The 12859-nt window shown below is 47.3% G+C and overlaps 1 protein-coding gene across 1 annotated transcript in view; it reads right to left on the bottom strand.

The window, feature by feature from the left end:
* The window catches only part of LOC146822088 (fucolectin-like), a 58189-nt gene that overhangs the window by 26511 nt on the left and 18819 nt on the right, over nt 1-12859 (bottom strand). Inside the window, exon 3 of the mRNA XM_085613189.1 lies at nt 9833-10124. Within this exon, the coding sequence (XP_085469315.1) occupies nt 9833-10124 (292 nt within the window). The remainder of the gene's footprint in view (nt 1-9832; nt 10125-12859) is intronic.

Genomic DNA, 12859 nt, shown 5'->3' with positions numbered 1-12859 from the left:
TACAACCTGTGTGGTGACCTGTGTGGTGTCCATCTGTAGTGCTGTCACTGTATTTCTGTATGTTTTCACAAATGCTTTACACACTGCCTCTGAGATAAGCCTGTCTGCTCGTGTCAAGCTACCAAGGGGGTGAGCAGGGGTTATCCAGTAGTGTAATCCCCTTTCCCTGACTTAGAAGCAAGGGTCTCTATTTGGTCAAAGGTACCTACCTCTGCCAACCAGAGACCCCCAGTTCTAACAGTTAGGCACGTGGAGATAAAGACTTGAACCCAGTTCTCCAGCTCCGAGGGCGACCACTCTAGCCATCAGGCTAAATCCTCTCCCCTGTTCTTAGTAAGTCTCAGGTGTGCCTTCTGGGTGAGTCTGTAGCAGGGGTGGCTCCTCCTAAGGAGTGGAGGAGCATCACCTCACCTGCTGCGAGCGCAGCAGCTAAACAGAAATAAATAAAATGGCATGTCAATGACATTTTATCTATTTGCCACCGCACCGGCTCATGCTGTGTACAGTGTGAGGGCAGGAGAGTGGCTGAATCCTGCAAATGCAGGAAGACTGCCGTGGTCTACAGTGTGTATGTTGGATTGACCGGCCAGCCCGACATGCGCACTGTAGACCCATCATTCCAAAGGCTGTGAATCAGCCTGGGGATTGGAGGCACAGGCCCTCATCCTCAAAATGAGCGCTGGGCTAACCTGCTCCAACACATTCTGAAGCTGCTCACATGCTGGAAATAGAATGAGAACAGCTGCAGGATTGTTTGGATAGTATTCCACTGAGCAGGAAAGAAGTCCTTTCCTGCTCGTAGACAAGGATCCTGAGCGAGAAGTGTCCGCACCGGCCATGCTCCCTCTTCCTACTTATGGTGAGTTGTGCACCATCGTGCCTCACCATACTTTATTACTGCTAGTCGCCACTGTGTCTATAGTGCTGATCTACATTGGAACTCCTACCTTTTCCCTATCCTGTGAATGCTGTGATGTCAGCAAGTCGTGTCTCAAAAAAGGAGGGCATTTCCAGGTACTAGTATTTATAGTCACCTAATATATCTAATGAAGGTGGGGAGAAAAGGTGCATTTCTAGTTCTAATCCCCAAGTTCAGGTGTGTTACAGAGAAAAGTGACATACAGGTAAAACCAACAATATAAATTGTAACACATCTAAGTACAAAGTTGTGCAAAAGCAAAAGTAAAGCTAGCTGTGCTCAAACTGACAATAGATTCTTAAATAGGGTTTCCACTCACTGCTTTTTCTGGTCTTAAAGAGGCAGGCTGCTGAGCTACAGAGTAAACAAGGCAACCGGTGGCAGCATCCTAGCACAGGGCACCAAGATTGGAGACCCTCAGTCTGTCTTATTGGGTGGGTGGTGTCAGCAAGCCACGTGACCCAAAAAGAGCTTGTGATCAAGAATGGATGTCCTCGGTATGTTCCCTGAAATCAAACTAAAAGCTAAAGTCTGAGTTTATCCTTTTACATGACTTGTGTATTTATGAGGTCGACATTTACATACGGGCTTCTTGGCGCTAATTAACGGATGTATATTTTTATGCATTTCAACGGTGCTCATTTTATTGACCTTGGTAGGATGAAACGCTAAAATGACCTGCCTGACCTTCTTTCAAAGAACAGGAGTAACCCATATGTCTATGCAAACTGGGTATTATTCTCTGTTGATTTAATCAAGAAAAAGGGAGATGATAATAAGTCACAACATATTTGTCAGAAGTTAATGTGAACAAAAATAAAGTAGCCCAATTATTGCCTTTCTGCCAACTCAATTCAGCTGAACTGAGTAATTTATTTTGATTTTGCTAAAAGGATTATATTTTAACATTATACCTATATTTCTCTCGGTGCATTATGTTTCATCAGTGGTGTTTTAGGAAAAAGAGGTGATAGAGATCCCCAAGGTAAGTAACCATTACCAAACAAAAAAATGACAATAATGTAATTAGAGAAGGGTTATCGGTATGTACAAGGATGTCAGAATAATCATTTTTCAATATACAAAAGAGATCAGCCAGATTGTTTTTTAGTGCTTTGTTAGACTATCCGTTAGGATTGTCGACGACGTTTCAACCCTACTTGCAGTGTGAGGGTCTCATCAGGACAAGGATGACCTGGGGACTACAAATGGCCCTTGTTAGATAAATGTATCTCTAAGATGACACTGCTAATACAGTATGGCTGAGGGGCTACACAGCCTGGGAGGATATGCTTACCCAAGGTGGATAGTGGTCTGATTATTAGTTCTGTATTTTCTCATTAGGACCAAAATTAGATGGTTTTCTTTACATCATAGAAGATCCTGGATAGAGATCTTCCTTCATGGGGGCTTAATGATGCCGAGGGAGGATGAATAAACAATTGTGCGTGTTTCTTTTTAATAATAATTATGAATTTGGTATTAGAGGATTCCCCTTTAGGAAACTCACAGTGAGACCGGAGTCAAAAGTACTCCTGTAGATTCAACGAGAATTTTCAATAATGGATAATCATGTTGTTATCATGGAAGAACCTTGGGATATGGTCTTCCTTCAAGTGGAAAGCTGCTGCCTAAAATGGGCCAGAGAGGGCAGGGTTGCTGATCTTGTCCAATAGCTTACAAAAATAAAAGTAAACAGAGACTTTTGTTATAAGGTCGCTTATTTGAGACTCACCGTGAGTACAGAGTGAAGGTCTACTCTGTCGGATGCCCTCTTGTGTCACCCCTTAGTACCGACATGAAGAGGATCAGTCACTTCTTGTGCACACTGCCAGTCGGAGGCGCGTCTGTGCTAGACGGTGAGTGTTCGTGCCTGAATATACTAGCGGTACCTGACCTCTGATCTTGCTCACCTGACAGGTAATGGCAAGCATCATACGCAGGAGTAACAACACAATCTGCCAACCAAGAGGTTTTACGGTGGTACGTGGTGCGCTTGTTCCGCTCGTGTCAATAATGGTTTTTGCCACTGTCGCTATTTCATCGGCATGGTAATTAACATGGATTTCACATATAGCTCATTTTTCACAGCACTTTCAATGTAGAAAAGTATTATTCATCTAAAAATAAATTCAAATTCAAATTCAAAACCAATGGCACTCAATGATCGCCAAAATTCCAAACAAGGAATCAAACACGTGTATACACAGATATGAATACAATTGGTACCGTTTGGAGGACGTTTTTAGTGACAGTTTTGGATTTAGAAATGTTAGGCAATTTATATACAATGTATTGCTGATCTCAGATACTTAGAGTAACAAACTTGCACTATTCCTCCAGTGTGAATAAACTTTGTCTGATAGAGTTACATTTATTTGCACTCTAGGGGGCAGATTTACAACTTCTGGCGCATCTCTGCAAATCAGAACAGATGCGTCACGTAATCCCCCCCTTGCGCCACCATGGATGCATCGTATTTACAATGCGGCGCACCATGGTGCAAGGAAGGAAAGATGCGTACGGGTGGCGCATTGCTGGATTTGCGTCGCAAGCGCGACGCAACTCCTGCAATGCACAGGGGCCGCCCATACTTAACGTGGTGCGTCACTCCTTATGCCTGCTAGAAGCATTGACGAAGCAGCGTCGTAAAACAGACTTAGTGAAATCTTGTAAATTTCACTGCGTCAGTTTTACAGGGCTTTCCTGCGAGGGAGCGCCCACCCTGCGACAGAACGCCCACATAAAACCTGACGCAGGTTTCATGTGGCGCAGGGCTTCACAATGTGACGCATCTGCCTAGATGCATCACGTTGTAAATAAGTCGCAACGTGGCGCATGGTTTACGCCGCCGTTGCGTCACAAAAGTGACGCAATGGCGGCATAAAAGTGTCGCAAGGGGCTTGTAAATCTGCCCCTATGTTCTGTAGGGTAAATGAGACATCGACACCTCTTGGAGAAACAATGGCCTTCTCAATAATCTGTCACCTCTAGTCATCGGCTTTGTGTTTTTCCTCTATGTAGTTGTTGCACGAGTGGGGCATTCTCAACTTGGCAATGTATGCGGCTTCTAAGTTGGCCAGTTCTTGCCTTGATTGGGTGCGATGTATGCCCAATGTATATTGTTGGACTTGGCCCTTTTGCAGGATCATCCTAGAACTTTTTGCCTTCCTCCTGTATATTTTCTGATCTGATCTGTTGTTGGTGCTAAAGTGCACGTGCTCTCTATGGTAAACTTGGTAAGACTGGTCTACACCTGTTTGGCATATTTAATTTACCTGTCAGTCCCAGGTACAGTGGTAGCCCAAATACCGGGGGCCAGTAAATGAAATGCTACTGGTGGACTTGCAGCGTTGCTTGCGCCACCCACCAAAGTAGCCTTTCAAACCTGTTTCAGGTCTCTGCCGCTGCAGGGCCCGTGTGTGCAGTTTGCTGCCACTGTGACGTGGCACATAAAGTGGTTGCCACGTCTGTGGACCCCCTTTTACTACATATCAGACACCCCTAAGGTAGGCCCTAGCTGGCCCTATGGGCAAGGTGTGGTATAGGTATAAGGTAGGGCATGTGCCTTAACTGTGTGGCATGTCCTGGTATTGACAAACAGCGTATTTGGTTTCTCACTGCTGTGAGGCTGCCCTCTCATTGGAATGCATTAGGGATTACCTGATAAGTGTTTCAATGGTAAATCCTGACAGGAGAGGGGTAGCGTGATCAAGTTTAGTATATTTGGAAAAGTGGTGATGAATGCTGCCTATTGGTGTTTGCGGATTTATTATCACTATTTTAGAAATGCCACTTTAAGAAGTAGGTATTTCTGTGTGCCATGTGTCTTTGTGCCTGCCTGTTGTGTATTGACTGTGTGGCCTTGGAGAGAGAGGGGTTGGGGAGGTGCAGTGGCTCCAGAGAGTCTGGATGAGTCAGCGCTGGGCTGAATAGGCCTGGTCTGCATTTGGAGTGGTGGGAGGAGTAGCACCTGTAACTGAATAGGGCTGTGTCTGCCTTCCACAATGATGGCTCCTCCCCCCTTTGGCGTATCTGGGGCCAGGGCTTACACTTACAATGGGGAGTGTTGTGCACTGTTTAAGTGCCCCCAGAACTGGTTTACACTGGATCGAGGGCCCTGTACCAGGGTAGAACAAGTATAAGTATTGGGGCTGTGACCCTATGTCATGTTTTTTAACTGAACTGAATAGAAGACGCTGCATGGGACTTGTGACCGGCAGGCTGCTGTGAGCCTGGAGGAACGGCCTAGGGACTTTGCTCCACTGCTCTTCGGACCTGCTGCCTATTGGGCTCAAGGAAGGACAGCAGCCCTGCCCTGAGGAACCCTTGTGCTGGCCTGCTAACCGGCACCTTTCCGGTGTGTCCCTTGCCTTGAGGAGGCATAACTCAGGTAAAGCGCTTCTTGTGAGGTAGCTAAAAGCACTTGGGAGTGCAATCCTTTTCTCCTGCTGTTGGGAGAAAACATGTAAAGTGCTGCCATGCCTGCGTGGTTCGGCTGGGCACCTTACGTAGCAGAAGAGATTGCACCGTGGGAGGTCTGTCCAGTGCACGCATATGTATGCTCCTACAGAGCTCCCTTCCCGCTGCCCGGACTGCAAACATCCCCTCCGCAACACCTCCCCGTTGGCCACAGCCCAGAAATACTGCATGTACGCGTTAAACTGTCGATCACTGCCAAAACATTGTACACAAATCGCCATGCTGCTAGAGGAACACAAGCCAGACGCGATCTTCTTAACAGAAACCTGGCTCTTGGCTCAATCAGAGCCTGATTTAGTCTCAGCCTTATCCGCTGGCTACCATATCTTCAGAGTAGACAGACCGGAAGGGAGAGGAGGAGGTCTAGCAGAAACCATCCCTGGTTGCGAGAGTGTAGAATTCTGTATAGAGTTCCACGCGAATAGTTCATTCTCTGGCACTTTGATCTATCGCCCCCCCGAGCCTGCAAAATTATTCCATACATCTCTCCCAGAGATTATAGCGAAAAGAATTTTATCCTCTGCCAATCATACGGTTTTAGGGGACCTTAATCTCCATTTTAACTCCCCTTCAGACCACACTGCTAAGGAGCTAATAGATGACCTTGGAGCTCTTCAACTGGCCCAACTGGTCACAGCCCCGACCCACGAAAAGGGCAATCTACTAGACCCTATTTTTAGTAACTGCATTGACTTAACTGTTGACCAACCCATTCCCCTCCCATGGTCGGACCACTTCTTGGTCCCGTTTACCTGGGTCACCCATAAAGCCCCCCAATTACCCCCTCAACCCACAACTAGGAGAAACTGGTCAAAACTCCCCGTGGAATCCTGGACGCATGATCTGGACTCCACCCGTCCGCCACTCTGCCCAGACCCCAACGTGGTTAACAGAAACTATGTAGGTTGGATTACGAACTCATTAGATATGATCCTCCCTCTTCGCAGATCGTCCTCAAAAAGAACGCAGAAATCAGCCCCTTGGTTCTCTGATTCGCTAAGAGAGCAAAAACGCCTCTGTAGACAACGAGAGAGAGCCTGGCGATTAGACTTTCTCCCGGAAAAAAAGGCATCCTACAAAGAGGCGATCAAAGCCTACAGAGAAGGGGTCAGGACGGCCCAGGCTACTTATTACTCTGACAAAATCCTGGAAGCTAAATCAAAGCCCAAGGAAATCTTCCATATAATAAAACTATGCACCAGCGTCACCACCGCCCCCCATCCGATCAAGACTCAAGATCAATGCAATGAGTTGGCGGAATTTTTCCATAACAAGGTGTTGAAAATCTACTCCACCTTCCCAACAATAGTCCCGAATTCGGATGTGATTGACCCATTCCTCCCGAGAACCCCCCTCCCCCCAGACCAGCCTGTTCTTGAGCATTTTCCCCTTCTGGACCTTGACACCCTAGATAAAGTGGCACGCCAAGTTAAGTCGGGCTCTCCACGTGACCCAGCGCCCCCAGAAGTCCTGATGCAGGCAGGTGAAGTCACCTTGCCTGTGATCCTGGAACTGCTAAACTCATCTATATCGGCATGCTCAGTTCCCACAGCCTGGAAGCAAGCAATGGTGCGGGCGCTGTTGAAAAAACCTAACCTGGACCCTGATGATCACTCCAGCTACCGCCCCATCTCACTCCTCCCTTGGGCTAGCAAGGTGTTGGAGAAATATATAAATGCCCAGTTGGTCCAGTTTCTAGAGAACCACTCCCTATTACATACGTCCCAGACAGGTTTCAGACCAAAGCATGGGACTGAAACCGCCTTATTAGCAGTCACCGAAGAATCTCGAAGGATACTGGATCAGGGGGGATGAGTGGCAGTGATCCTCCTTGATCTAAGTGCCGCCTTCGATACGGTCAGCTATGCCACCTTGCTGAACCGTCTCTATAACATCGGAGTCTCGGGTGATGCACTAAGGTGGTTCGACTCTTTCCTGCCTGACAGATCTTTTCAGATCTGCGACGGCGATACAATGTCACCCAGTAAGCCTCTCAGCTGAGGAGTACCGCAGGGCTCTTCACTGAGCCCTGTGCTATTTAATGTATACATGAAACCACTGACTGGGGTAGTCGAACCGTACGGCATTAAAATCGTGTCGTACGCCGACGACACTCAGCTAGTGGTTTCATTGGCGCAAGAGAGCAGCAGGCAATCCCCGGTAGGTCTGTCGAAATGTTTAGAGGACGTGAAGGAGTGGATGACCAATTCCTCCCTCAAGTTGAACGGAGAAAAAACAGAGCTCATGCTCCTAGGCCCAGCATCACCAATACCTTTCACCTCCTTGTGGCCCTGCGGTCTGGGTGCTCCACCCACCCCCAAGGAAAGTGTCAAGAGCCTGGGAGTATGGTTAGACAAAAGGCTCTCCTTCTCCACCCAGGCCACCAAGCTGTCCGCCACCTGTTTTGGCCTACTTAGAGTCCTGAGGAAGGTCCTTCCACTTCTGCCTCTAGAGGCCAAAAAGGTGGCAGTACAAGGCCTCATCCAGTCCCGCCTGGACAGTTGTTCCTAGAGTGAAAAGAGCCAGGACCGGGGGTAGGCTGTTCTCGCTGAATACCGCCAAGCTCTGGAATGCTCTCCCCCTCTCTTTTCGCTCCAACCCCGACTTGCTCGCATTCCGGAAAAAGCTGAAAACATTACTGTTCGCCAAATCTCTCTAATCCTAATCTCCCTGTTCCGTCACATCTCTGCTTCTACTCAGTGCTTGGACGCCCGTGGGCAGCAACCGCTCTTAACAAATCCATTTCCATTCCATTCCATTCCATTCCAGTCTGTGATTGCTCCAGGGACCCCATGGCTGGATTTTCACCTACGGTCCCCCTGTGGTAAAGGGGGCCGCGACTTGCATCTACCAAGGGATGAGTGCCGTCCCACAGCATCGCCTGGCTGCTGGGATCAGCAACGCCAGCCATCAGGGATCTTCCTGAGAGGGCCCTGCCTCCCTGTCCCAGAGGGGGACAGATAACTCAACGTGCGTCTGGCCAGGGCCAGCCGATAGTAGAGCCACACCCGCTCTCCGCTGAACCACCAGGGCGGAGGGCCCTAACCCAACGGAGGCTTTTGCCTGTACGAGAGTGGAGCACTGACCCGACGGAAGCTTTCTCCTCAAGAGGAAACCCGTACTACTGCAGCTGAGCTGCCAGGTCAGTTCAGTGGGGGAGACTAGACTGCCAGGGGTCATTTTTCAGGTGGAACTATGTGAGGTCTCCGCCTTCGGGGGCATTTCGATTGCTGGCATTCCTGGAGGGCCAGTGGTCCTGTTGGCCGGGGTACAGTAGGCTGAGCCCCGCCCTCTACTGTATTGGTTGTTGGCATCTGCAACACGTGTCTGTGGGCAGCTGCATTGCACGAATGGGGGCACTTGTTCTCTGGTGGCATTGCAGGGTGAGCTCAGGACAGGGACCCCGCTCAAGAATGTGCTGCCTTGGGGACAACATCACTGGGAGTATGGTAATCCCAGTTGTGGGTGCGCAGTTGCTGTTGTGCCCAATTCTGTGTGAGGAGTACCACCTCCTAGGACAAACGAGCGCAGGAACACTAGCATAGGTTTCTGCTGCTGATGGTGTTTATGCCATACTGTACTGTGTTATGCCTAATACCTGATGCGTTTATAATGTGTGCACTCCGCAAGTGTTTTCCTATGGTGCGCTGCTGGTGATGTCTACGCCTAATGCTTTGTGCTAAAAAGGGAATCATATAAGTAGCTACTGGTACCTGAATGTAATGTTTACGACAGAGGCCCGATTGGTCAAAGTGATTGGTGTAATCTCTGTGAAGTCATGGCGAGTGCCTGGTGGCACAGTGTAATATATGTGATTATGTTCTAACGTGTTTTTATGGGTAATACAAAGGCTTTTTTTATATAACCTTTTGTGGTGTGCCTAGTGTGTTGCTGGTGTGTGAGTGTGTTGTGCAAATGATTTACAGATTGCCTCTGGGATAAGCCTGACTGCTCTGCCAAGCTCCCAAGGGGAGAACAGGGGTTATCTTCAGCGTGTAACTCCCTTTCCGTGACTAGAGTGGTGGGTTCTTCCTGGCTTAGGCACATGCCCAAGCCAATGAGAAACCCCATTTCTAACATATATCAATTTGCAAGGACACCAAATGCAATAGCTTACGTTCGTGGAGACGCAGTTAGTATGTTGCTTCAGAGCTTATTATCATCTCCCTTGTTTTTACTTAAATCCGCACAGAATAAAATTGTGACAACATGAAATTGTTTATAAAATGAGTTCAATGTGAACACTTGTTGTAAGTTGATACTGCCTGAACATAGCACCATAAAAACAAACACAGATGGACTGATGCAGCGAATGTATTAGGACACTGGCCCATCAGGCTTCCCTTACAATGTGTCTACAATGGTCCTAGTTGAAAACTGTAAGTTAGCCCTACATTTCCAGTGCTAATAACCCATTTTTAATGAACTTACAGTGGATTGCTGTTCCCGTTGTTTTCGAGGGAGTCACCAATGCGAATTTCCGCTCCATTCATCCGTTCGGGGTAGAGGACTGTGTTGGTGATTGCTATATGGAGAACTTTGTGTGGTGCCAGTAAATCGACCCTCCACCAGGGAGACAGCTGATAGTTGGTGATGGCGCATGAGCCATGGTAGTAATCAGAGTCCAGGTTCCCATCTATGGCGTTGTAAGCTCCTGCTGGGACGGCCCAGCCCAGGATCACACTTGACTGTGTGGCCTTTCCACGCAGAGCCACATTTTCAACTGAAAGAAGAAATGACAAGGAGGTTGTGATCAGAACAACATAGAAAGCAGAGAACATTGTGAGGATCAGTGGTGTAGTTGGAAAAAGTGGGCTTCGGGAACCCATAAATCAGGGGACAGGGTGTGGCAGAGAAAAGTGAGGTGGAGTCACAAGGGATGGAGCTTGAATAGCACAGTCCGGAAGACGACATATACATTTATTTGAAAACATCTGCAGCAAAGAAATTGGCAACAAGGACACATTTGACAGCAAATCTGTTCTATCTTACTTAGTCAATCCCAAAGAGGCTGCACTTAAAAATATCTTACTGTTTAAGACACCTGCTGCAGAGATTTTTCCCAGTGTGCCCAGCAATTTTGAGGGGATTGTAATAGCGATAAGATAAGAGTTCTGTGTTTTGTCCAGTCACAATTTTGAATAATAAAGAGTTAATGTGCCTGCTGAAAATTACATCGTGTAACATGCGGATCCAGATTTGTATTTTATGTAGATAAGAAGCGGGCTGCTACTTTTGACACTGAGATCATTTTGCTACTCCCAGTTCCTGAATTGCAATCCTTACATAGCAGAGGGATATATTTAGCGGCATCAAGGAGCTGCATTGAAGCTGTAAGTCATGGGTTTAGATTCTTATTGGTTTTTTTCTCAATCTGTTTTTGTTCTACGATTGCAAAGAAGAGCTCCTCTGGAAATTAATAAAGTCTTGTTAGGGCTGGCAACCTCAATCACTTTGTTATGTTTTATATCCTGACTTTCTGTTTCTCCCGCCCAATCCCTCTTAACATACATTGACCATATTTGACTCCTACAGCTTATAACCCTAATTGTCTTAAGTAATATTTCCTGTTCATTGATTTAGAAATGTATGATTTATTGTGTTTCTGTGTGTGATATAAAGTGCTCTGACACCCTACACTGGAATGAGTAGCTCACCACATGGGAGCAACTCAGCACTCCGAACACTACCACTCTTATGTACCCCATCCACTCTGGAGCTCCCACCGATCCATGCCCCCACCAACTTTTCACCCTCAGAAGAGACAAGATCAGCAACCAGCTCACCACCATCCTCACGCCTCCAAAACCACAGTACTCGTGAAAAGACTCCAGACGATCCAGAACGCTTTGGCCAGACTGATCTTCAGCCTGCCCAAAAGGTTCCACATCACCCTGCACCTGAAGGACCTCCACTGGATCCCTGTCCTAAAAAGATGGCAATTCAAACTTCTGACCCATGCCTACAAAGCCCTCCACAACCAAGGACCCGCTAATTGACTCACTGCCTGCAGTTCCACCGACCTCCAAGGAACCACCGCTCTGCACACCTTGCGCTCACACAGATACCACACATCCGCCATGGCCGCTATGGAGGACACTTCTTCTCCCACCTCGCTGCCAAATCCTGAAACGCCCTCCCTCTCTGCACATCACCCTCGCTGACCCACTTGAGGAAGGGACTCAAGACCTGGCTTTCGACTGATAGCTGCAGCGCAAAGCCTGGATACCTTCTTGGGTGATAAGCCGAGCTAAACCAATGTGACCTGATTGATTGATTGAGTAAAGCTATAACAAAACTAAAGAGAAAATAAACTAATAGGTCCTACTTATTATTACTTATCCATATTAGTGTAATTACTCTTCCAGATAGATAAATCTTGCTTTTTTACAATTCATGGATATTTCTTACATGGAGGGCCGAACAAAGTGAAAAACCTGTCTTCATAAAGTATTTGTGCAGTGATAAGCTATGTGCCTTTGTTTCCTTCCATTGCATCACATGTAGGTTTTAAGCTGTCGATGACTCAATGATACTCAAATAAAATAAGGGCCAATGGCCCTTTAAATCACGCCTTTTTTAGACCTGTCTGGAAGTGAAAATAAGAAAGCCCCCTCGCTGCCTGCAGGCTGCTGCTACCAATGCCATGCAGACAACTTGTTGTCGCTGCTGAATTATGTCACCATGTCAGGAAATTACACTAGGATAAATTCAGCATATTTGCCTGGGATGGCCGGATCCCAGATCCCACCAGGAAATAGCGGCTGGAACCGGGACCTGCAGCAAATGTTTCCATAAGACAAATGATACATTTCTAAGGAAATGCCTCCGTGGCCATCTGCATAATTAGTTATAATTAACCAATATAAGAAGGTCTGGGATCTGATGGACAAAAGAGTCCGGGCACAGCATGATTGTTACATTGCACTCCTATTAGACTCTCCTTTGGCAGTATCAGGGATGCTCAAAGAAAAGGAGTAACACAGTCCCTTGTGGCGCTGGGGCCCATCCCCAAGACTTCAGTCCCTCCCACAGACTTTAGTGGGGGCCATTGACCAAAGTCCAATAAATATCAGGAAATCAGGGGCACCGTCTTGCATTCAGCAGAGGGGCCACTTATTTTGCATTAGGCCTCCTTGCTCTGCAATGAGTTTTTCCACAGAGTCACCTCGTAACTTTTAATGGTTGAGGATAAGATTGGGACTCCTGGCGAAAGTAACACATGGTGGGGATTGGGGGCCTACAATGGACAGCAGACCATCTTCACAGCATTCACATTTGCAATATACTTGCTTTACACCCCCTCTCCCTTTATGTGTCAGCGTGACAATGCCACATCGAGTGTCCCAACGTAAATGTGTCATAGGACAGTCCTTGAAGAGGACAGTGGGAACTCTGTCTGCAGCACCAAATTAATGCAGGCTGCTAAAGCAGAGTGGGAGTGGCAAAATTGAGAAC

Source organism: Triturus cristatus, chromosome 6 (genome assembly GCF_964204655.1).
Source record: "Triturus cristatus chromosome 6, aTriCri1.1, whole genome shotgun sequence".
NCBI lineage: Eukaryota > Metazoa > Chordata > Amphibia > Caudata > Salamandridae > Triturus > Triturus cristatus.
The sequence above is the reverse complement of the archived record's forward strand: the minus strand, read 5'-3'. Positions and strand labels throughout refer to the sequence as shown.